The sequence below is a fragment of the Dromiciops gliroides genome, chromosome X, assembly GCF_019393635.1.
Source record: "Dromiciops gliroides isolate mDroGli1 chromosome X, mDroGli1.pri, whole genome shotgun sequence".
NCBI classification, from domain to species: domain Eukaryota; kingdom Metazoa; phylum Chordata; class Mammalia; order Microbiotheria; family Microbiotheriidae; genus Dromiciops; species Dromiciops gliroides.
Window position 1 is genome coordinate 449,581 of NC_057867.1, and position 24,483 is coordinate 474,063.

The following is a 24,483-nucleotide window of genomic DNA, read 5'->3' on the forward strand; positions in this document are numbered from 1 at the left end:
CAGGCCCGGCCCCGCCATGCCCGGCTCGGCGGCTCCCCGCGCCCCCGTCGCTGTCCCCCGCAGCCCCCGCCCCCCGTGCACGGGGGGTGCAGGCCGGTCCTAGGGGGCGGCCGGGCGCCGGGGACGCCGGGGTCCGGGAGCCGGGAGTGGCGGCAGGAGGAGGAAGAGGAGGAGGAGAAGGAGGAGGAGGAGGGAAAGGGGGAGGGGGAAGGGGAGGAGGAGGAGGGAAAGGGGGAGGGGGAGGAGGAGGAGGAGGAAGAAGAAGAAGGAGGAGGAGGAGGAGGAGGGTAACAGGCTCGGGTGGCGGCGGCGGCGGCAGCTGCAGGATGCAGGGCACTGGCGGAACCGCCCCCCCAGGGAGCCCGGGGCCCCCGAGGCCCCCGAGGCCCGGCCGCTTCTCCTGCCATATCGAGGGGGCCCAGCCCAGGCCTGGTGAGTGAGCCGGGGGTGGGGGGGTGGGGGGGGCACGCGGTGTGGGGGCATATGGGGGACCGGGCTGCCCGGGAGGGGTGGGGGCGCTCAGGCCAGGCTGCTGAGCAGGTGGCCAGAGGTGAGAATGGGAGACACGCGGGTACATGGAGGGGTGTTTCCAGGGAAGGCTGGCAGACAGGTGGGGGGGGGCGGGAATCCCCTCTCCTGCTTGGCTCTCTTCTCTCTCCCTCCCCCTCCCCCTCCCCCTTCCTCTCTCTTCCACCTCCTCCTCTTCTTCTTCTCCCCCAGAGAGAACAATCTAATTCACTTTGAGTGGGGGAGGTCCTCAGAGACCCTTATCTATAGGGGATCCCTGTTCACATAGGGGTTAGTTCCTACCAATCATTAGGATTTGAATCCTCTTGTCATTATGGGTGAAGAAAACTTTCAGGACCCATGTGCACCCAAGCCCAGGGAGCCAGAGCATGGGGACACCCAGACTCTGGCTTCACTTTTCCTGAAAAAGAGCTGGAGACTTGAGTGGACCACAAGCTCAGTCAAAGCAGCCATCCAAAAGTCAACTAATTTTGAATTGCTACGACAGAGGTCCAGGGGCCAGCAGCAGCAGGGAGTTGCATGCTCCTCAAGTCTTTTGCCCTGGTTCGAGCACAACTGGACAGTTGTTCAGTTGGGGGCACCCCACTGAGAGTGCCAGGATGGGGCAGGGAACCAGGGTGGGACATATGTACCACCTGCAAGTCCCAAAAGGACTATGCCATGGGAGGGGGGTTAAAAGCTTTGTTCTGCTTGGCACCAGCATGGTGAGGGGGGCAGGTGGAGAAGTCAATTTAGGCTCCAGCCCTTCTTAATGATGAGTACTGTGGAACTTGGTCTGTAGTGCTACTGGGGCCCTCCCAGACCCAGCAGATAAGTAAGAAGCAGGTCCTTGGGCCTTTTGCATGGAGGGCCTCAGACATAATGCCCTTTCTAGCTCAGAGACCCTGTGATCCACTCCGTCCAAGCCTGGCCTCTCCCTGGGCCAAAAGCCAAGCCCTGACCCAGCTTCACCTCTCGTCCAGTGGGCTGAAAGCTGAGTAAGACCCCAGGAAGTGAGAGCTCTTTCCTCCCAGGGCCCCTAGGCCTAGGGAGAGAGAGCTGGAAGGGCTTTGCTAGAGGGAGCCTTGATGGATAAGTGGAATCTGACTGACCAGGGACATGGAGCCAACCCGCAGCAGAGAGGTGTGCTAAACAGGCTAAGCCTGGCCAAGGGAGGTGAGGGTAGAAGAGTCTGGCCTAGATCCCAGGGGGCTTCTGCAACACAGACAGCATTCGGTCACTAGCATGAAGCCGGAGCCTTGAGGTGGGGAGACTGTGGCATTATGGGAAGGGCTCTGGATGGGGAACCCAGGACCTCTGAAGGCCTTGGGGTCCCAGCTCAGCCACTCAGGCCCCATCATCCTCCCTTCTCAAGTCTTCAAGCTCTTCATCTGTGAACTGAAGGGCTGGACTCGGGGCCCACTGAGGGCCGCCGTCCCAGTTCTAAGCCTACCTCTCTGGGCTGGTTTCTCGCTATCAAATGATGGTCTTTAAAGGGTCTTTCATTTCAGGTAGTTTTTGTGCATTCTCAGTTTCCCTTCAGTCAAATGGGGATGTGGGACTAGGTGACAGATGGGGGGAACTTCAGCTGGGCTGCTCTCCACCCTCTACCCTTCCCCAGCAGGAATCCTCCTTCTGTCGGGGGAGGCAGGAGGCAGGGGGAGGAGAGGGCAGATATCTGCATGGAAACACCTCCCCCCCCCTTCCCCCCCACCCCAGTGAAGCTCTTTCTGTTGGCAGGGAACATCATCAAGACCCTCTGGACTGGGGAATAGGGGCCAGGGTATGGGGTAGGATTTGCTGGCTAGAGGGTCCCAGGACCTAGGCCTAGTGAGGAGGGGCTCCCATTGGGAGTAGAGATATCTGACTTTGGGCCCCTTGGAGATCAGAGGAGGAGAAAGAACGTGAAGCACAGAGAGGGCAAGTGACTGGCCAAGGACACACAGGGGAGCCCTAGGCCATGAGCCGTGCACACTGGCTTCTCCCCATTTTCCAGAGGCTCAGATCAGTGAGTGTGGACTAAGACTGAGACTCTCAGGCTGATGAGGACAACAGCCATCCCTGACTGCTGGAGAACAGATCCTAGATATGGCTCGGGTCCCGGAGCAGGGCTGGCGCCTCCTTTGGCCAGACTCTACAGGTCTCCTCTTCACCAAGCCTCTGTCTAGAGGAAGACGAGGCTTGGCAGGAGAAGTTCTTTTCCGAGCTGTGGGCCTGTCAGGAGATCTGGCTTGTTGTCAGGGGTGCAGAACTGACTTGCTCTGCCACCTTGAATGAGCTCTGCTCCCCAATCCATCAACCAGAGAGTGTGAGGAGGGAATGAGAAAGGGAGAGGCAGGGCTAGGGAGGCTGACTTCCCATCCATGGCGGGCTGGCTGGCTGGATGTCGAGGCTGCAGGAAGTGCTCACTAGACAAGGCTGCAGTGCATCCTAGAAGTGGAGCTCAGCAGGCCCAGGAGAACCATGCTGGCTGGCAGCACTGGGGAGGCTGGAACTGTGTGAGGTGGGATACCCTGTGAGGTGGGATACCCTGTGAGGAGGTGGGATACCCTGTGAGGAGGTGGGATGCCCTGTGAGGTGGGATACCCTGTGAGGTGGGATACCCTGTGAGGTGGGATACCCTGTGAGGAGGTGGGATACCCTGTGAGGTGGGATACCCTGTGAAGAGGTGGGATACCCTGTGAGGTGGGACACCCTGTGAGGTGGGATACCCTGTGGTGAGGTGGGATACCCTGTGAGGTGGGATACCCTGTGGTGAGGTGGGATACCCTGTGGTGAGGTGGGATACCCTGTGGTGAGGTGGGATACCCTGTGAGGAGGTGGGATACCCTGTGAGGAGGTGGGATACCCTGTGAGGTGGGATACCCTGTGGTGAGGTGGGATACCCTGTGGTGAGGTGGGATACCCTGTGGTGAGGTGGGATATCCTGTGAGGAGGTGGGATACCCTGTGAGGAGGTGGGATACCCTGTGAGGAGGTGGGATACCCTGTGAGGTGGGATACCCTGAGCGGCCCCCTTAGCATCCTAAAGAAGAAACCAAGGCTGACCCAAGACCACAAAGTGAGCCTGAGGCTGAGCAGGGACCAATCAGAGCAGACCAATCTAGACTTCCCACCTACCAGTTAGCACAGGGTTGCTGAGCACCCAGGTCTACACTGGATCCTGTCTACATCTGGGAGGAGATGAGCCCAGCACTCAGGAATGGCCGCTGCACCAGGGCCAGCTAGGAGGGCCAGCCAACGGTCAGCATGAGCACCGCCACCCCAGAAGGTGGCTTGAAACCTACAGATCTAGCCCCTGTTGCTTTCTAGACTTCAGAAAGTGATGAGAAAATATTGATCCCTCCATGGTCCTCAAGCTCCCAGAGACCCACGATTGACCAGAAGCCTGCCCTTGCTGCTTGCTAGCTATGTGTGATCTTGGCCAAGTACCTTTCTCTCTCTGAGCCTCAGTTTCCACCTCTGTCAAATGAGCGGGCTGTGCTAGCCCCTAGGTTGTTCTTCTTTTTTTTTTTAGTGAGGCAATGGAGGTTAAGTGACTTGCCCAGGGTCACACAGCTAGTAAGTGTTAAGTGTCTGAGGCCGGATTTGAACTCAGGTCCTCCTGACTCCAGGGCCGGTGCTCTATCTACTGCGCCCCCTAGCTTCTTAAACTGTGGGTCGAGATCCCATCTGGGGTCTCATAACTGAAAGTGGGGGTCGTGAAGAAATTGGCAACAGTAAAAGGTTCTGCTAAACACCCAGGTCATGTAAAAATTTCTCGGGCAGAAAGAGGTCAAGAGTGAAAAAAATTAATTTAAGCAGCCCTGTGCCAGGTCATCTCTAAGCTTGCACTCAGTTGAAACATTGCTTAAGTCCCTACTGTGCAGAAGGAGAAGTCTGGGACGAGAGGCCCTGGCTCCCAGGCAGATGAGTTTTGGGGGAACATGAGGCTTTGAAGAGGTGGCGATGAGGAGGGGGAGCATTCAGGCATTGAGGGTGGGAGGTGGGGCTGGGGAACAGTCTGGCAAAGGCCACGAGACAGGAGATGGAGTTTCAGGTTCAAGGAACAACGGCACACGAGCCAGTTTGGCCGGAAGGCTGAGTAATGTTGGAAAAGGCTGGAAAGGGGGCTGGAGCATGGCAGTAGGCCGGATTGGATTCCAGAAGCCCATGGGAGACCCTCAAGGGTCAGCCAATTGAAGATACACCAGGAGCCCGAGTCCGGGCTTGGGGTCCCCATGGTTGGTGCTGGTGGCTCATGGGAACAGGACCTCGGCGTTGGGGGCTGGGGGGAGGAACTCTAATCTCAAGTTGGAGTCGCAGGAGCTGACGGGTGAGGATCTGAGCTGGCTGGGTTGGAGAAGGGTCGGATGCCAGGGACCATCCAGGCTGGGCGTGAGAGGAAATGAATAGGCCCGGTCCTGGAAGGTCTTCTGCCTGAGTGCTCTGGTCTGCAAAATGCCCTTTCCCCCATATCTGGGAAGGGAATCAGACTCTCAGATTTCCCACTTGGGGACCCAGGCTCTGTCTGGGCCTGGGACTCCAATTACAGAAAGTGGGTGTGCAGGCCCTGTCTCCCCCGTGGAACATCAGGGGAGAGGGGAGAGCAGGGAGAGAGAAGGCCAGCTACCAGCTCTGGCTTAGCCTTCTCACAGAGCCTCCAGGAAAAGGGACCCTGTACCTTTAAGTTCCCAAGATCTGAGTCACCAGCCCCACTTTCCCTAATGCTTTAGACAGATGTGGAACTGCAGCTGGCCAGATGTTAGCCTGGTGGGGCTGAGGGGCCCTGGCTGGGGGAATGAAACACCTGTCACTTGGGACCAGGGTTAAGCCCTCTCATCTTCCCAGTGGCAGTCACCTGCTCTGGCCTAGAGCCTTAGAGGGGGCCCACTCGGGACTGGTTTCTTGATATCACCTCCAGAAGGGCCCATTCTGAATGCCAGGGTGGGGATGGGAGGGTGTGGCCCTCCATGGAAAGCTGGATGCTGCTCACCCCACTTTTGTAGGTCACTTGGGTTTCCCAGAAGCCCTGGTTGGAGATCAGTCACCAATCATGTATTAAGTGCTTCTGGGTAACAGCATTTGTGGGGGCAGAGGGGGAAGGAATACAAAGAAAAAGCCACCTAACCTGGAGGGGCTCCGTTTGAATTGGTGTGAGGGCTATTAGGGGCTCAAGGGCACATGGAGGCCTAGGAAGGTTCCGGCTGGACCAGGGCCCCTTTGGGCTGAGGAGGCCTCAGGTAGCAGGACCCCAGCTTCAAAGCCAGTGTGGTCTGGGGCAGAAACTCGATTGTCCAGCTTGAGGGCTGGAAGAGCCTGCAGAGGGCAGCTAGACCAACCCCTTCATTGAATAGGTGGGGAAACTGAGGCTCAGCTGAATTCTTTGACCAAGACTTTGAGCTGGAAGGGCCCTTCCAGGTCCAAGTCCCTGTTTGAAAATCCAGCCAGGGATGGTCATGGGGGGGACATCTTCTCTCTGGGCCTCACTGCTCCCTCTGTAAAATGAGAAGCTTCAAGTGCATGAGGTGCTTTCCACTCTGACAGGTGCAGGCAGCACATCCCCCAGCCAAGCCTCCCTTAGACACCAGCTCAGGCTCCCTGGGTTTGGGCACAAGCAGCAAGGGTGACCCTAACAGGACTTACTATAACCAAAACCTTGGTCCTCTGGTGAGAAGCAGAACACCTGGCCCCTCCTCCCCAGCCCTCCCTGCTCTGGGCTAGGTCCATCCACAGGTTTTGAACTAGGGGCCACCTATGCCTTTGTTCTTTTTTTCCCTCAGGGCAATGAGGGTTATGTGACTTGCCCAGGGTCACACATCTAGTAAGTGTCAAGTGTCTGAGGCCAGATTTGAACTCAGGTCCTCCTGAATCCAGGGCCAGTGCTTTATCCACTGCACCATCTAGCTGCCCCCCCTGCCTTTGTTCTTTTGGGAAAAGTACCTGGTATAGAGTGAGCATTCGAGAAATGCTCTGTCCCTGCCCATTCCTCTATCTCTTCTCTCTTCCTCCCCCCTCCCTTGAGCTCTTTTCCTCCCCCATTTCCTCCCTCTTTCCCCATCTGTCTCCCTCCTCCCTCTCTCATCCTCCTTTCCTCCCCTTTCCTCTCTCTTCTCTCTGCTCCCTCCCCCACTCCCTTTCCGCCTTTCCCTTCTTCCCTCCATCTTCCCTCCCTCTGTCTCTCTTCTTTACTCCCTCCCCACTCCCTCCCTCTCTCCCCATCTCTCCCTTGCCCCTCTTTCTCCCCCCTTCCCTCCCTCTCTCTCCTCTCTGCTTCCTCCCTCCCCCACTCTGTCTCCCTAGCCCCCCCCCTTTCCTCCATCTCCCTTCCCTCTGTCTCTCCTCTCTGCTCCCTCCCACTTCCCTTGAAGTCAACATGGGATGGATGGTTGGTGACCACCCCACCCAACTACCAGCTCAAGTGTTTCTCCAGGGGCCATTAGATATGAATTCAGCTGCCCTCTGTTTGCCTGTTGCTGACCTTAAAGGTGGCAGGGAGGAGAGGGGGCACTGAGGTTCTGGGGCACAGTTCTAGGCACATCTCTCCAGTGTCCCCATTTCCACACCTGCTGTCTTCCCCATTAGAATGAAGCGGCTGAACCTTGGGTCAAGAAGCCCTTAGCATAGTGCCTTGCATGTAGTAGGCCTTTAATAATCGCTCATTGATTGATAGGCACTATTGTAAAGAGGAGAGGTGACTTGGACAAAGTCACACAGGGAGTAAGCGGCTGAGGCAGGATTTGAACTGAAGGCCTGAGACTCCAAAGCTGGCACTTTCTTAAAGCCTTGTGTATTGTTCCTCAGCTGTACCAGCTCCCAGGCATGGGGCACGGGATAGGGGGGTGAAGTGGCATGAGACAGACTACACGCACACACATGTATACACACGCACACACACACACTCAATCCCTAGTTGACTTTCCAGGGGTATAAAAAGAATCTGGTGGCCAGACCAGTGGGGGGGCACAGGTGCAAAGAAAACTGGATTAGAAGCTGATTGACTGACCTTGGACAAGTCCCTTCCCTTCTGGGGCCTCTTGGGGCTCACATAGACAAAGACTTTCTGGAATCCTGGCCTGACCTAGTGGTCCCCCCATAGGCAAGTGAGGACTGTGGCACCTTCTGGGCTAGAGCTCATCCCTCCTGCTCAAGAAACTGCCATGGCTCCCCATTGCCTGCTTCGAGATACTGGGCTTGCTGGGTCATCCCTAGCCCTGTCCCTCTTCTCTCTCTGTCTCTGTCTTCCCTCCTGCCCCCCCCCCCCAGCGAATGAACCATCCCTTCTTTTTTTGTGGGACAGTGAGGGTTAAGTGACTTGCCCAGGGTCACACAGTTAGTACGTGTCAAGTGTGAGGCTGGATTTGAACTCAGGTCCTCCTGAATCCAGGGCCACTGCTTTATCCACTGCACCACCTAGCTGCCCCTGAACCATCCCTCTTGATCCCATCCTGCCCCATTTACCTAGGCCCTCTGCATTGGGGCTAAAAGGGAAAGAGGAAACAGGGCACCCTGGGAGCTGACAGCCTGTCTCCAGCAGACCTGGGTGTGGGACTGGCTTGTCTGCTGCCCCTTAGAAGAAGAAAGAGGTCATGGACGGTGGAAGGAAAGACCATTCCAACTGTCCCACAAGTCCACCCAAAGCCCTCGTTCGACAGGGAGAACCTTAGGCTCTAAGGCAGGTCTGCTGAGTTCTCGGTGGGTCTCCTTTGTCTGAGGCTGCCTGTGAGCACAGCCAGGGCCCAGGCCTGGAACTTGGCCTGGGGTTCACGGCACCTTCCCCACATTTGGATTTCTTCCAGGGTCTCAGCTACTTGTCAAGAGTCTCTCCTTGGAACCCAACCCCCAGGGAGGCCCTTCTGAGACTCCCAGTCTCAAACCCTCCCCCTCCAAGAGGCCCCCAGGGCCCAAGCCTCAGGGTGAGTGTGTGTTCTGGAGGAAAGAGGAATGAGGGGGAGTGGGGAGTGGGGAGGGCCTCCCAAAGGAGAGGGCATGCCAAGTGCCTGGGAGGGGGTTACCCCCTCCAATTTGTCTTTCAGTGCCCCCCAAGCCATCCCATCTCCTGGGTCCCCGGCTGGCCCCCCTGCTGGAACCCATTCCCCCACCCCCCTCCCGCCCGCTTCCTGCAGACCCCAGGCTGACCAGGGCCTCCCACTCTCGGGCTGAGGCAACTGTGGGGGCTTCAGCTGTATCCTCCCTGATCGAGAGGTTTGAGAGGTGAGTGGGGAATAAGAGGGGCTGCCCTGTGAAGGGATTGGGGAGGGGGCCAGGGAAGCAAGAGGAAGAGACATTGGGGGTGATGTGAAGGGAACTGTTGGTGGGGGCAAAAAGCCTTTTCCTTATTTGTTTGTTATTTATAGCAGCTCTTTTTCTTTCTTTCTTTTTTTGTGGGCAATGAGGGTTAAGTGACTTGCCCAGGGTCATACAGCTAGTAAGTGTCAAGTGTCTGGGCTGGATTTGAACTCAGGTCCTGAATCCGGGGCCGATGCTGTATCCACTGCGCCACCTAGCCGCCCCCTGTCTTGGGTTTTGTTTGTTGTTGTTGTTGTTTTTTGTTTTTTTGCAGAAGAGGCCTTTTCCTTGGCCCAGGATCCCCTTTCTCTGCCATGTGTCTCTTTCTACAGAGAACCTGCCATCCTGGCACCTGAGGCGGGGGGGCTTGTGCCCTCAGAACTGACAACAGACTCCCCATGCCTCCTCCTGTCTGCTCCGGGGGAGAAGGTGCCCAACCGAGACAGTGGCATTGGAAGCATTAGTTCACCCTCAAACAACGAGGAGACCTGCTTGGCCAGTGGTGGTGGCAGCAGTGATGGCGGCAGCGGCAGCCAGGCCATCCTAGGACCCTCCAGTGACCCGCTCCCTGCAGCTCCACACAGCCCCATGGAAGCTGATAGTGACCTGGATGAGGAAGAAGAGGAAGATGATGAAGAGGAGGGGAGAGAGGGGCTGCCCAGGCCCAGAATGGAGAGACAGGACTCTTCAGAGGTAGGCAGGGGTCCAGGAGGGGAACAGAGCTAGCAGGTGAGGGGGCCATGGGAAAACTCAAGGCAGAACAATGTGGCCCCCAGTCTCCAGCCACAGAGGAAAGAGAGCCAGTTCCGCTGAGGCCCAGGGCTTGGCCCTGTGGAGCTGGGAGGGTCCCAGGCGGGGTTCACCTTCATGCCCACTGCTGTGTCCTCTCTGCAGCTAACAGTTCAGCAGAAGGTGTTCCACATCGCCAATGAACTCCTGCAGACGGAAAAGGCCTATGTGTCACGGCTGTACCTCCTGGACCAGGTAGCCCACAGCCGAGCAGGCGGGGCCGCCTCTCGCAGCCCTCTTGTTTCAAACCCGTCTCACAATGGGAACCTTTCACCACAAACAACCCCAAGGGAAAGAGGCCCTCCAAGCACACCCAAATTCCCACCCTGACCCTCCAACTTCAGCACCCCAGACTCCATCCGTATCACGGTGGACCTGACTCCTGACCTGAGGACAAACCTTGAACCCCAAGCTTACCTGTCCTTTGAATCATAGCCCTAAGTCTGAGCCCGAATCCCTCCATCTTAAAGGCCAAGGCTAACCCAAACTCCAGAGCCCTGACCGTAAGCCCCTTTTCCCCTTAATCTGTGCCTGACCCTCTCCAACTTCTAATGCCAACTCCATCCCTAGAACCTCCCTGGTTGGGCCACAAGATCCCAGAAGGCCCAACCTGACACTGGTGTTCACCTGTCTGCCAGGTGTTCTGTGCCCGACTATTAGAGGAGGCCCGGACCCGAAGCTCCTTCCCAGCTGATGTGGTCCATGGTATCTTCTCCAATATCTGCTCCATCTACTGTTTCCACCAGCAGTTCCTGCTGCCAGAGCTTGAGAAGCGAATGGAAGAGTGGTGAGAAGCCACCAAGGAAGCTGCTCCTGCTCCATCAGGGACTAGCTTCTCAGGCAGACAAGCTTAGGTGTCGAGGCCCCTCCCCTCTCTGGCTTTCTGTCAAATCAGACGATCTCCAAGGTCCCATCCCATACTGCCCTTCTCGGATCCCAAGTCACTTCTCTGGCCTCCCTTTCTTCCTGTAAAGTGTGGTGGTTGGTGGGCCTGTAGTTCCCAGCATCAAAAGGCTCAGGCAGGCCAATTGGTGTTTAAGGATCAGGGGAAAAGTAGCATCCTTGTCCCTCTTCTTTCCTACTACCACCACCAAGGGACCGGTACCCTCGAATCGGAGACATCCTGCAGAAGCTCGCACCATTCCTGAAGATGTATGGTGAGTACGTCAAGAACTTTGACAGGGCCGTGGAGCTGGTGAACACGTGGACAGAGCGCTCAGCCCCTTTCAAGGTCATCATCCACGAAGTACAGGTGAGTAGGGGAGCCCCCAAGATTCTTAGCCCAGAGCTCCCATGCACCATGGAGCCCTGCCTGACCCCCAGCCTGGCCCCCTTTTCCCAGAAAGAGGAGGCCTGTGGGAACCTAACTCTGCAGCACCACATGCTGGAACCTGTGCAGCGCATTCCCCGCTATGAGCTGCTGCTGAAAGACTATCTGCTTAAGCTTCCTCATGGCTCCCCAGACAGCAAGGATGCAGAGAGTGAGTCTCCTGGCTTGGGTGGGGGCCAGGTGGTCTATTTCTTCTCTCCAGTGTAACTAGCAACTGAATGGCTACATGGATGATTGACTATGTGGTTCTCTGGGTGGATGCACGAGTGGATGGATGGATGCATAGGTGGGTGGATGGGTGGATAAGTGGGTGAATGGATGGATGGATTATGGATGGATGGGTGGATGGATGGATGGATGGAAGAGATTCAAGACTCAGTTCCTACTCCACCTTCTTGGTGAAAGTAGTGGTTTGGCCCAATCTGAAGCCCTTGTTTTGTGTCTCCCAGAATCATTGGAATTGATCGCTACTGCAGCTGAGCATTCCAATGCTGCCATACGCAAGATGGTGAGGCTCTGTGGGTCCATCATCCTGTCCTGGAATGGGTGTGGGGAGATATTCAGGGGAGAGGCCTCACCCTGTCTGTCCTGTCCTGGCCCCTGCAACTCCCCAGGAGAGAATGCACAAACTCCTGAAGGTCTATGAGTTGCTTGGAGGGGAGGAGGATATTGTCAGTCCCGCGAACGAGCTCATCAAAGAGGGTCACATCCTCAAGCTATCTGCCAAGAATGGGACCACTCAGGATCGGTACCTCATCCTGGTAAGGGAGACAGGCAGGGCCCAACAGGAGCTTGGGTACTGAGAAAGATCATTGCCTTTCTCCTGCTCTTCCTCCATATGCTTCCTCTCTTTACCTCCCAGTTCAACGACCGCTTACTGTACTGTGTCCCCAAGCTCCGACTCCTGGGACAGAAGTTCAGTGTGCGAGCCTGCATAGATGTGGATGGCCTTGAGGTAGGTCCCGGCAGGAGGTGACCTGAGTCCTCAGGGGGCTTGGTTTGGGTTTGGTGTTGTGGAGAGGAGGTTGCATGCATGGCTGGCTAGATGGATGATTGATGGGAGTTGCAGGGGGCGGGGGCTGGAGAGGTCTTGATGCTCTCCACCTCTTCCATCAGCTGAAGGAAAGTTCCAACCTGAACCTGCCCCGAACCTTCCTGGTGTCTGGGAAGCAGCGTTCTCTAGAGCTACAGGCCAGGTACTTCCTGACCCTGGGAGGGGGAAACTCCATAATGGCCTTTCTTGGTTCCTAATGAGAGAATGGGGTGTCAAAGGCTTGGCAGCTTCCAGCAAGCCATTCTCAGTTCCCCAAATGTTTGTGCAGTGCCTCCGATTCTGTGAGGCAGAATGGACAGGTCCCACTGAGCTTGTCTCTCCCTCTCCATGGAGAAATTGCAGAGCCAGGCCATGTTCTTTTCCCTGCTCCATCTTCCCTACAGCTAATGTGGGCACTTATAAATGGCCAGAGAGGTGGCCTTGAATGGTGACATCTACCCACGTTGTGGGTTCGCCTCATTTGGCAAGAGGGCAAAAGATTGTCCCTGGTTGTTATTGCAAATGAGCTTTTCCTCTGCCTGTTTTTTTTTTTTTTCAGGACTGAGGAGGAGAAGAAGGATTGGATCCAGGTAATGAGTTCCCTGGGTGGTTCTGGCTCCTGGCAGCTGGGTCAAAGCTTGGCCCAGCTCAGACAATGAATTGTCAAGCTTCATCGCGTTGTGAACGGGAGCGATCAGAAAGGAAAGGGGTGGGGGATGGGGAGGCCACGAGAAGCTGTCAGTCATGAGACTTTGGAACCCACCTACTCCCTAATAGATCCTCTCACTTCGTCTGACTTTTCAAGCTTTGTTGGTGCCTTTTCTTAATTCTTGTCCTTCCTTCCTCCTACAACTGTCCCTTGTCACAAAGAACAATGGACACCATATATAGCACTCAGTCCTCTGACTTCTCTAATGAGAGTGCTCCCTTCATCACTCTACAGAGGGAGAAACTGAGGCTTGAAGGGCCAGGGTCCCACGATAGGTCAGTGACAGACTTAGGCTGGAACCTTGCTCTCCTGGCTTACAGCCCAAGGTCATTTTTGCTGTCCTGAAGCACTCTCCCTTCCCAGAAATCCAGGCACGGATACCTTATGTGATTGTGGGTAAAACCCTTTTCCTTGCTCTGCCCCCTCAGCCTTCCCTTCTACAAAGAGACAGAGAGACTGTGAAGGAGTGGGGGGCAGGCTCAGCCTCTTAATGCGCCCTAAATTCTTATGAGGAAGAAGGCTCTTCACATCCATGTGGTCAGAAACCCTTTCTGGGAAGAGGTGAGAATCTCTCACCTCTGACCTCTCATCTCTTAACTCTGGTTCCCCTTCTCAGGCCATCCATGCCACTCTCATGAAGCATGAGCGCACACTGGAGACCTTCAGACTATTGAACTCAGCCCCCCGAGAAGAGGAAGACACACCCCCTAGCTCACCGGTAATCAGGGCGAAGTTTGCTGCTATTCCACTGTCCCCCTCTCCTCTCCCTTTCTCACAGCAGAGGAAATCTTAGACCCAGGCAGGCAGCAAGTTGACCAAGGCCACCCAGTGAAGTCTTATTGGTGTGTGTGTGTGGGGGGGGGGTGGAAGCCTGCAGTGACACACGGGGAAGACCGAAGGTGATGGCAGGTCATGTTTGGGATCAGCTAAGCAGGACCAGAGCTTTCCCCTCTATTTGGTTAGAAGCAGAGGGAGGCTAACAGGGCAGGGAGGGTCCCAACCTTGGGATCCTCAGCGAGAAAGGGTTCCTTCCAGAACGTGGACCTTGGGAAGCGTGCCCCGACACCCATCCGAGAGAAGGAGGTGACAATGTGTATGTGCTGCCAAGAGCCCTTCAACCCAATCACCAAACGAAGACACCACTGTAAAGCCTGTGGCCATGTGAGTACCCAAGCTGGGGTAGGGAAGATGATGAAGGGTGGTTCTCTCTCTTCCCACCTGCCCAGCCTGATGCCCCTGGAAACCTCTTCTCACATTGACTTTTTCCTTCTTGCTCTCCTTTCATGGCTTGGCTGCCACTCCCCTCTCCTTTTGGGAACGGTCCTTTTCCCCACTATTGGCTTCCCCGAAGTAGGCTGGGGGCCCTGACCACTGGTCTTTCCTGGCCTGGCTCCCAGGTGGTGTGCGGCAAGTGCTCAGAGTTCCGGGCCCGATTGGTCTATGATAACAACCGTTCTAATCGAGTGTGTCTTGATTGCTACACTGCCTTGCGTGGGGCCCAGGGACCCAGCCCAAGTCCAGGGCAGAACACACCCCAACGGAGACGCTCCATTCTAGAGGTGAACTTTTAGCCTTTGGCCCTGGGGAAGGGAGCCATTTCTTCTGGCCCTGACCTAGACCCCTAGCCATAACCCCGGCTTCCTTCCTGGTTCAGAAACAGGCATCAGTGGCTGCTGAGAACAGCCTTGTTTGCAGCTTCATGCACTACATGGAGAAAGGTGCCAAGGGCTGGCACAAGGCCTGGTTCGTAGTCCCTGAAAGTGAGCCCCTTGTTCTCTACATCTATGGAGCTCCTCAGGTGAGAGGGTCTTGATACAACCCCTCTCTTCTTCCCCCTCCCCTGGCCCAATGCCCATCTTTTCTCTCCTGCAGTCCTTCAGGGTCAAAGCCCTTCTCTCCCTAGGCTGCCTTAGTTCTTCCCTCTGGGACTAGGGGGGGGGGGGTGGTGGGGGGAAATGTTCCTCCTTTGTCAAGACTTCTCATTTTTTCCTCCTTTCCTTTCCTCCTCTTCATCCCTCTTGCCTCATTTCCCCTTTTGGTCTCATCTTTCTTCTCTCTTCTCAGGCCTAGGAGAGAGGGGGTGGAGGAAGAACACACACAGGGACACAGGCCAACGTTAGTCTAGGAGTGTTTCCCAGGAGACTTGGGCTCCTGTTGAGATAGGAAGGAATAGGATAAAGAAACAGGGAATTGTTAGGGCCAGATTGGAAGAATGGGCCTTGAATGCCAGGTAGAATTTTGAGACTCCTACAAAATCTTGGTGTGGGGCGGGGTGGCAGAAGAGGGGTTCCTCTAAGGCCATACTCACTCATTTGTATGATTTGTCCTGCCCAGGACGTGAAAGCCCAGCGCAGCCTGCCCCTTATTGGCTTTGAGGTGGGGGCACCAGAGGCCAGTGAGCACAAGGAGAGGCGTCATGTCTTCAAGATCACCCAGAGTCACCTGGCCTGGTACTTTAGCCCAGAGACTGAGGAGCTTCAGAGGCGGTGGATGGATGTGTTGGCCCGAGCTGGGCGGGGAGATGAACTCCAGGCAGGCCGTTCCATTCTTGAGTCCGGAGAGGAGAGTGAAACAGCAGCAGCAGCTGTTGCAGCCTCAGCAATGGCAACAGGCCCTGGCCCAGAGCTAGAACCCCCTCCTCCTTCCACCTCCAAGCAGGGACCCCAGGGCTGAGCACCAGCCCTTGGCAAGCTCTTTGCCCCTTGGTACTTGAACTCCAGATCCTGGGCACTTTTGGTCATGTTAGGGGCTTTTTAGCCAAATGTGAGGCTTGTTTTTGTAATCCCCAACCTCATGTTTGTCACTTGGGGCAGGGCGCTTTATAAAGAGAGGACAAAAGCCCTGTCCTCCCCATCTCCTCCACCCTATGTGAAAGGCCTCAGCTGTGCTGTGATTTTGGGCAGGCTGCAAGGCCGCAGGGGCCCCTTTCACCAAGGTCCCTTCCAACTCTTTTGACATGTGGTGCTAAGTCCGTGTCTCTGGGCTTCTTTCTTTTCTTTCAAATGGCTGATCTTCAACATGTTCTCCAGTTTCTACACTCTTATGAAGTAGGGTACTTTCTCTTTTGTCATCTAGGAAACACACTGGGGAGAACTAAATGGTTTCCCAACTTGAGTTCTGAGTCACACCTGGCGGGGCCCGCCCCCCCCCCATCAGCCACTCCCCGTGACCGTGAGCATTTCCCCATCTATTTCTGGACCTGTTTCTCCTCCACACGGGTTTGGTACAGATGCTTTCTAAGGTTTCGTCCTGCGCTAAGTCTCTGATCTGAATTCCCTTTTCTCTCAGCCTCGATTCCTTCATCAGTAAAATGATGGGGTCGGCTGGACCAGAGGGTCTCTAAAGTCTTTTTCAAATATTCGAGTTCTGTGATTTTCAAATTCCTCCTCCCTTGATCTCATTTTTCCCTCCAAAAAAATGAAGTGGGAGGAAGCCCTAACTTGGACAACCCTTCCTTCTCCTCGCGTGCAGCTGGGACTGGAAGGCATTTTAGCATCTCCTCTCCCCCCCACTCCCAAAGTGGCAGGACCACTCCACCAGATAACAGCGGGGCACTGGGGGACTAGGAAAAGGAGATTGTTTGATGTTTTGTTTTAATGCAAAAATACAGTTTTGGTTACAGTTCCAAGGAAGCCTGATTACTGTGTACCGATCACTGTCTGAGTGAGGCCGATAATCTGGCAGTAACCCAAAGCAGAAGTGGAGCCTCGGGGAAAGGCAGATGGAGAGGGAAGCGGTGGGTGTGGAAGACACAAAAGTGCAGGTCAGGTGGAAAAGTTCTCAAAGAGAACATGCTGCCGCCTGGAGAGCTTGGGAGTTCCTCCTCCTTGCAGCTCGTCCGAAGCTGGAGGACCAGTTTGCAAACAAGTCAGAAAGCATTTCTTAGGCACCAACTGTATGCTAAGCACTGGGCATACAAAGAAAAACCTCCCAACTCACTTCCAACTCAGTTCATTTCAATCCCACAAGCACTGATTAGTGAGTGTGAGTGCCCAGGACTCCAGGCCCTCCCCCCACAGGCAGCTTTCACTCTGCAAACCTTCAAGCTCACTCTAAGTGAGAACACCAAGTGTCCCTATGACGAAGGGGGCCCATGGCCTGGTTAAGTCTACCAGGCAGCTTCGACAGTCAGGACTGAGACTAAGGTCTTCAACTTAGGGAAGGAAGGGAGTCCAAGGATGGGGAAGAGCTGGCAGAGCCATCAGCACCAAAAGTCAAGTGAAAGGAAGACTGGGGAGGGCTGAGCACTTTGTAATTGATCCTAGAAGGAAGAAGGAGCCACTGTTTTGGAATGCAGGTGTGACAGCCACGCCTGACCCTTGGGAAGATTACTTTGGTTACTTTAGTTGAGGTGAGAGTGGATTGGGGAGGAAAAGGGAAGAAAATGAGGTTTGAGGCTGTATCAGTAAAGGTGAGTGAAAGGAGCTGTCCACTTGTTGAGAGGGGACTATGGCCCGTGAGGCTTCTGTCCCATCATTGGCCCTAATTTGGAGCAGGTGTTACCTGGTGAAGGTTGGGGGGGGGGGGTGAACAAAGGCTGGGAAAACTTTTGACACTTCATCTTTTTACCCCCCCCCCAAGTTCCTGTAAAGCACCGCAAAGTCAATATCTATCCCTCCAATCTTGGGAGGCCATTATTGTCCCCATTTACAGAGAAAGAAATGGAGGCCCAAGATGTCAGGTGACTTGCTGAAAATCACATGACACTGCTCAATGTCAGAGCCAAGCACCCAATGCTCTCAAGTAGACTCTGCACACACTGGGGCCCCTTTGGGTGCCCTAGGCCAGTTTCATAGATGTGCAAGAGGCTCAAGAGATGCTCTTCCCCCAGAGGTAGGTCCTGGAGCACACCTGGAAAGGAAGGCCCAGCCCATCGGGGAAAGGCTAAGCTCACTTCTTCTTCCTCTGGATGACAATCCAGCCGTCTTCAGTAGCTTCATGCCCAACTGAGGCCAGGCTAGTGGCAGCTGATGGTCCAGCCTGGGAACCACAGGGTGGGGCAGGGACCTCCATGCCATCAGTAACCTGGAGGGAAACAAAGGAGAGAGGCATATGTACACTTTGTACACTAGTATTGTGATTCACATGGGGAGGAGCTCGGAAAGGGAGAGAATCAGATGTGGGGAAGTGACTGGCTTTCAATTTCTGGGCCGTGGCTTAAATACAGGTATAGCAGGTGGCAGGCTCCCAAGCAGGCTTAGAATATAGCTAACAAGGGCTGCTCTAAGTAGACTGAGCTGAATTACTGCAAATCTCATTTGAAAACTAAACTTGAAAAGGGAGCCAAAAACCGCTTCTATGAAGATGACTGAAGGAAAAAGAGCGAGAAAGCCCTGCGTTCACAGAAGATAAAAATTCACAGAAAGAACCATCAGTAGGAGCCATGACCCCAGCTGTCAAGAAAGAAAGGCACAAAGTTGGGGTCACAAGCAAGATGGCCAATCTGACTGCACACCTATCACCGAATGGTAATAGTGGAATGGAACCTAGTGGTGCTACATCTATCATCCATCCACCCATCCATCTAGCGAGGAGAGAGGGAGAGAAAAAGAAAGGAAGAATAAGAGGTGAGAGGAAGGAAGAGAAAGAGGGGGAAATAGAGCTCTAGTGAGCTCTGGATAGGCACGGGCTAGCCTGGGGATGGGAGAACTATAATCTTTAGGAAGACTATCTCAGGGTAAGAAATCCAGCAAAAAGAAAATATTGGGGTGCAGAGCACCACAGTATTGTAGAAGCAGAATGTGGCTTCCCTGGTAAAGAGTAGAAAAAGGCCTCAGAGGTCACACCTGCTGTCAATTAAACATCTTCAAAGCAAAGCAGCTCCAGTTTGGGACTTGTTTTGGTCATTTGCAAAGAAAGAGGAAATGATATGGGCAACTAGTATTATGGATCTGATTTTAACCCAAAGGGATAAACTGGCTGAAGTAGAAATGATGGAAACCTTGGCAAACCAAGTGACTATTCCATTCTTAGAGATTGCTGGGCAGTTGGACAGGCACCCAACTTACAGGAGAACAGATTTTCAAGGATTCAGAAGGGGGGGCAAGTGGGAAGGAATAATCTAAAGTCAAAGAATGCTCTGGAAAGTTGCTTCTTAGACATGGGACTCTCAAGAATGAACCTGATGACACAGAGAGAAACAATTCTGATGAGGAAAAATCTCCAAAGAAACTGATGTGGAGGTCCAAGGAACTCACCATATGACATAAAAAATAGAGATGACAACATCAAGAGCAAGGATAATGAAGGATGAATGCACCAAAAAAAGCTCAGAAAGAATGAGTTGGACTTAGCAAGAGTCAGAGAGAGAAAATTTGAGGAATTGGGGGGGAGGGGTAGTGAGAAGGTAAAAGCATGATTCAGGCGTTTGATGGGGCCACAATGAGGGAATAAGCATTTATTGTTGGGTTTTTTTTTGTTTTGTTTTGTTTTTTGCAGGGCAATGGGGGTTAAGTGACTTGCCCACGGTTACACAGCTAGTAAGTGTCAAGTGTCTGAGGCCGGATTTAAACTCAGGTCCTCCTGAATCCAGGGCCGGTGCTTTATCCACTGTGCTACCTAGCTGCCCCCTGGAATAAGCATTTATTAAGGGCCTACAGTTTGCCAAGCACTGTGCTAAGTAATTTTTACAAATATCTTGTTTGATCCTCACAACAAGACAGTGAGGTAGGTGCTGTTATTATCCCTATTTTTTGTTTTTTTAAGTGAGGCAATTGGGGTTAAGTGACTTGCCCAGGGTCACACAGCTAGTACATGTTAAGTGTCTGAGGCCAGATTTGAACTCAGGTACTCCTGATTCCAGAGCCGGTGCTCTATCCACTGCGCCACCTAGCTGCCCCCATTCCTATTTTTTACACTTGAGGAAACTGAGTCAGGCAGTGGTTAAGAATGACTTGCCCAGCTAGTGTCTAAGGCTGTATTTGAACTCGGGTCTTCCCAACACTCTCAGATCAGATCTATGTCTAATGACTGATGATGGGAAGAAGGCAGGACTTAACTCAACTCATATCCTGCTTGTTTCTCCAGCTAAGCAAAATGATGTTTGGGCCAGAAAGCATAGTCTCCTTGACCTGTGCTGAACCAAGAAGGAGGGCAATGAACTGGTGACTGCAAGCAGATCCTGAACAATGGGAGAGGTGCCAGGAGACTAGAGAAGGCCCGACCTCCCAACTTTCTAAAGAGGCTAAAAACTGGAGTTTGCAAACAAATCAATGAGTTTGAGCTGAATTCCTGGCAAAAGTGTAGACCTTCTTTAAAGGGCTATTAGGGTTACTGAAAATCTAGAAGAAGTGGTGACCGGAAAGGGCAGACATTGGGGATAGAGATCTAGCCAGCAGTGTTCCTCACAGAGTTTTTCCAGGGTAGGGACTGAAAGAGGATCAAGGCTGTGCACTGGCCCCCAACTCAGGTGCCTGATCTCCTGAAGAATGCAGGAACAGGTGCCAACTGTTGTGCTCTACCCTATGCCAGGTCATTAATGTAGGATAGCATGAGAAGACTTATGCCTAGGGGGACATTCCAGGATGAGTGGTCCTGGGCCCTTGGCTGCATCCTGGGAAAGCAGCAAATACAGAAGTGAGCTGCAGCTATGTGGGTGCAGACCCCCAGGAGCACAGTCTGAAAGCCTACAGGAAAAATAACCAGGACAGGAGCCCCAGACTAAAGGTGAGTCTGCAGTTCTGTCACTCAGAACCCATAAAGCTTTTATTTTAAGCTAGCTGACTGCCAGAGTTCAGCAGCAGTCTACTGGAACTCCAACCTGGGTCAAGGCCACGGTTGTGGTTCCTCAGACCCACCAAACCCAGGTCAAGAACTTGCACAACTCAGAACAAGGGGGCAGGGAACAGATTTTGTCCTAAATCAGACCCCTGTGAAAGTATTAAAAGGTTACAGGTTCTAGGCCTGAGTAGTCCCTGAATTGTTCCATAGCCTGGAATAACACAACACTCAATAACTCAAGAAAGCAGCAACAGAAACTTAAGAGGACACAAAGGTCAGTCCAGGCTTTCTTTCAAGCTGTTTGCAAAGCCCAGCCTTAACATAAAGAACTGCTTATGCCAAACTACACTCACTGCCTTTCTGCCTGGGTTACTAAAGTTTTCTGAGATTTTCTGAAAGCATTGAACAAAGTACTTATTCTTGCAGAAAAGATGGAGAAATGATAGCTGGATGACAGAACAACCAGGTGAATTTAGAACTGGTTCAACAAATGGATTCAAAGAGCAATCCTCAATTAATTAATAAGCAGAGAATGTGGTAGACAGAGCTTTGGACAAGAGTCAGGAAAGGCAGAGGTCATATGCTGCCACAGACACTTACTAGCTATGTGAGTGACCCTGGAGAAGGCACAACCTCTCAGCCTCAATTTCCCTACCTGTAAAACTGAGACAGTAACAGCACCTACCTCACTAGGTAATATTCACAAAGTATTTTGCACATTTTAAATCATCATATAAATGCTAGCAATTACCCAGCAATACCACTTTTGGGTCTTTTTCCCAAAGAGATCATAAAAAAGGGAAAAGGACCCACATGTACAAAAATATTTATAGCTGCTTTTTTTGTGGTGGCAAGGAATTGGAAATTATGGGGATGTCCATCAAAGAGGGAATGGCTGAACAAGTTGTGGTATATGAATGTAATGGAATTCTATTGTGCTGTAAGAAACAATGAGCAGGAGGAGTTCAGATAAACCGGGAAGGACTTGCATGAACTGATGCTGAGTGAGATGAGCAGAACCAGAAGAACATTGTACACAGTATCATCAACATTATGTGTTGATAAACTGTGATAGACTGGTTTCTTCTCACCAATCCAACAGTACAAGAAAGTTCCAAAGGACTCATGACGGAAAAGGCTCTCCAAATCCAGGGGAAAAAAAAAAAAAAAGGAACTGTGGAATATGGATGCTGATTGGACCAAACTATTTCTTTTGTTTTTGGTGCTGTTGTTTTTCTGTTTTGAGGTTTTTCCTTTTTGCTCTGATTCCTCTCTTATAACATGACTAATGCAGAAATATATTTAATGTTATTATGTATATATAACCTATATCAGACTACCTGCTGTCTGGGGCGGGGAGAGGGAGGGTCAGGTGGGAGAAAAATTTGAAATTGGAAATCTTATATAAACAAATGTTGAAAACTATCTCTACATGTAAGTGGAAAATAATAAAATACTTATTTTTTTAAAAATGCTAGCAATTGTTAGTCCAGGGCTTCTTAAACTTTTCCCACTTGTGACCCCTTTTCACCAAGAACTTTTGATACAACCTTGGGCATATAGGTATATATGTTTTGGTTGTTGCATGTTCAGAAACCTTTTACTGTTGCCCAATTTTTTGCGACCCCTACATTCCTTTATATGACCCCATACCGAGTTGAGACCCACAGTTTATGAAGTTTCTGGTCAACCTGTTGGGAAGAGACTCAAAAAGCATTCCAGGGATTTGCCCTTGCCCCGGTGCTGGCTTAAGACAGTTTCCTAAAATTTGTCTACATCAGGGGTGTCCAGCTCACCCAAAACTAGATTAAAAAGTCATTGAGAAAATATTTAACAAGTAAAAAATACAATGTAATACAGTTTATGTTACTCTGTAGTTTTCTCAATCTGTAGCAGGGATCTATTTCTAGTTGACCTGGACGGATCCTTAGAGATCATCTAGTCTAATCCCTTACTTTACAGACAAGAAAACTGAGCATCAGGGAATGATATGCTTTATCAGAACTGCAGAGACCAAATCAGGAGGGAGTTGGCAGCAAAAATAGAATGATGGGTCAGTAAGAAATGCTAGGAATTTTATGGCCAGGTTGAGGAGAGGTTTCCTCCCACTTCTGACCTAGCCAATCCCCTTCTCACCTCCATTTCCTCGGCTTCCCCATCAATTCTTTCCTCCTGGTCTGAGTCGCTGTCCTTGGTCTGGTCTACCGCTCGGACCTCCGTGGCTTTGACCTCCATCTGCTTCTTGCCCATCTTAGTGATGAACTCTCTGAGCAAAGGTTCCTCACCACTCCGGCAGTATGTGAACATTGTCTGGAGCTGTTGGCTTACCTGGTAAATTCCCCCACCCCCACCCCACCACAGGTATGCTTTTGAGTCCTCATTCATGGTCACAGGCCAGGGGACAGAGGAAAGGAAGAAGATATGACACTGTTGAGTTAGGAAGGTAAACAAGGAAGAGGCCCAATATAAGAGGAACTGGACTTAAATGGCAGCTCCAAGTCCTGTTTGTTCTGAATGTGGGCTGGGGGGAGGGGGGGTGAAGATCGGGGAATATGCTAGAAGGGGTGGTCTGGGCTTGGGGGCAGAGACCTCAAAAGTTGAACAGTGAGAATTTTACTTGGGTGGCTTTGCTAAGGATAGACTGGAAACATAGGGAACCCGTGGAGGCAGGAAAAATGTTCCAAGAGGAATAAGGCCTTGGGGATGGAACAGCAAGGGGTCAAGGGGTGGGGAGAGCCTGCTGACCTGGGGTAGGCTTCCGTCTTCTACCAGGGTATCAAATTCGGTGCTCATGATGTCAGCCAGGAAGTCCTCCACCTCATCCTGCTCCAAGTCAGCTGGGGAGGGAGCCATCCCAGGCAAGGGCGCCAATTAGGCCCTGGCCAGGGGCCCGGCGCCCAAGGGGCCCGGCGCCCAGGGGTCCCGGCGCCCAGGGGTCCCATCCGTCCCTACTCCACTCACCGTTCTGGATGAAATAGTCCTCGACCACACCCCCTAGCCACAGGGCCTTCTGTCGGCTGTGGGCTCCCCCGAAGCTGTTCTCCACGGCGATCTGGGGGAGAAGAGGAGGAGAATGGGGGTCCGCTTCCCTCCCCCCTCCTTCAGTCTCCCTTCGCCGCTCCCCTCCCCCCCACTTCCGGGCCCTGCTCGCTCGCTCGCTTCTTCCCTCCTGCCGGATAAAGCCGCCTCAGTTTCTCAGTCTGGGGAAGGAGGACGCTCGAAGCTCCCTCCCCCCTCTGGCGTCCTCACCTGCAGCGCCGGCCAGGCCTCCAGCACCGCCCGAACACCGGCGCCAAACAAGGTCCACGCCTGCTCCGCGGACGCCGCCATCTCTGACTCGCCGCCACCAGTCACGAGAGCACGGGGGGGGGGGGGGGGGGGGAGGAAGAGCACTGCGCGCACGCGCGGGGCGGACGGCCAATCCCGACCCGGTCCCACCCACCGACGTAGTCCCCGCCCCCCGACACCGGCGCGCGCATGCGCAGCTGACTCGTTTCTCTCTGGGATTGTGGCTAGGGCTCCTCCTTCGCCGCACCAAACCTGACCAGACCCGACCCGGCCGGACCCGGCCTGACCTGGCCCGACCCTCAGCTTTCTTGATTCCTAACCCCGGAGCCTTTGTTCTCCTCTCTGCTCCCTACAGCTTCTTCGTATGGGGCTCTAGCATGTGGTCGCCCCCGTTAGACTGGGAACTCCTTGAGGGCAGGGACTAGCTTTTGCACTTCTTTAGATAGATCCCCAGAGTTTAGCTCAGTATCCGGCACGTAGTAGGTGCTTAATCAATGCTTTTATCGACAGATCAAAAATATTTACTGACCGATTGACTGATTTTTTTCTTCCTGTGCGAGCCCCCCCCCCCAACTCTGACCACTTCTGTCTTTTCCTAAAGAGGTCTTTGTCCTTCATCATCCCTTTGTTCATCATTTCCTCAAGGTCTGTTTCTGTCTGGCCCTTTAAATCAGGACCTACTCCAGCCTGCCCAGCAATTGCCTGCTGCCTTGTCTCATAGATGGCAGACACCCCCAATAAAAAGTATTTTCCAGAAATCCCAGCCGGTTAGCCAGACCACTGTATCTTCTGCACACTTTAGAGTCTACAAACTGGCTCAGGGAAATGAAAAGAGCCAAAT

The 24,483-nt window shown here is 53.2% G+C and overlaps 2 protein-coding genes across 5 annotated transcripts; one reads left to right on the forward strand and one right to left on the reverse strand.

Annotated features, from left to right (window-relative positions):
• Nucleotides 1–257: 257 nt before the first annotated feature.
• Nucleotides 258–16,252, forward strand: FGD1 (FYVE, RhoGEF and PH domain containing 1). Of its 2 annotated transcripts, none has more exons than XM_043974356.1 (18): nt 258–432; nt 8,285–8,401; nt 8,522–8,699; nt 9,107–9,467; nt 9,669–9,758; nt 10,202–10,350; nt 10,659–10,815; nt 10,906–11,044; nt 11,343–11,401; nt 11,508–11,654; nt 11,756–11,848; nt 12,010–12,089; nt 12,486–12,516; nt 13,252–13,353; nt 13,671–13,796; nt 14,033–14,194; nt 14,290–14,433; nt 14,970–16,252. In XM_043974356.1, exons 1-18 carry the CDS (start codon nt 327–329, stop codon nt 15,306–15,308), a joined length of 2,580 nt encoding a protein of 859 aa, XP_043830291.1. In that variant the 5' UTR covers nt 258–326; the 3' UTR covers nt 15,309–16,252. The 2 variants fall into 2 exon arrangements, with proteins under 2 accessions (XP_043830291.1, XP_043830292.1); XM_043974357.1 differs by having other exon boundaries at nt 8,612–8,699.
• Nucleotides 16,220–23,715, reverse strand: TSR2 (TSR2 ribosome maturation factor). 3 transcript variants are annotated; one of them, XM_043974360.1, is made up of 6 exons: nt 23,604–23,715; nt 23,316–23,406; nt 23,100–23,191; nt 22,491–22,682; nt 17,487–17,660; nt 16,220–16,479 (listed from the first exon to the last, which is right to left on the reverse strand). In XM_043974360.1, the coding sequence occupies exons 1-5, from the start codon at nt 23,682–23,684 to the stop codon at nt 17,526–17,528; spliced, it is 591 nt and encodes a 196-aa protein (XP_043830295.1). In that variant the 5' UTR covers nt 23,685–23,715; the 3' UTR covers nt 16,220–16,479; nt 17,487–17,525. The 3 variants fall into 3 exon arrangements, with proteins under 3 accessions (XP_043830295.1, XP_043830294.1, XP_043830293.1); XM_043974359.1 differs by having other exon boundaries at nt 16,220–16,896; XM_043974358.1 differs by having other exon boundaries at nt 16,220–17,660.
• Nucleotides 23,716–24,483: the final 768 nt, after the last annotated feature.

Excerpts from the sequence above, each read along its gene's own strand:
- FGD1 (XM_043974356.1), top strand. The coding sequence starts at position 327 with ATGCAGGGCACTGGCGGAACCGCCCCCCCAGGGAGCCCGGGGCCCCCG. Across the intron at positions 433-8,284 it reads GGGGGCCCAGCCCAGGCCTG|GGTCTCAGCTACTTGTCAAG; the intron begins GTGAGTGAGCCG and ends GATTTCTTCCAG. Across the intron at positions 9,759-10,201 it reads GGCTGTACCTCCTGGACCAG|GTGTTCTGTGCCCGACTATT; the intron begins GTAGCCCACAGC and ends CCTGTCTGCCAG.
- TSR2 (XM_043974360.1), bottom strand. The coding sequence starts at position 23,684 with ATGGCGGCGTCCGCGGAGCAGGCGTGGACCTTGTTTGGCGCCGGTGTT. Across the intron at positions 23,192-23,315 it reads GGACTATTTCATCCAGAACG|CTGACTTGGAGCAGGATGAG; the intron begins GTGAGTGGAGTA and ends CTCCCTCCCCAG. Across the intron at positions 22,683-23,099 it reads AAGACGGAAGCCTACCCCAG|GTAAGCCAACAGCTCCAGAC; the intron begins GTCAGCAGGCTC and ends GGAATTTACCAG.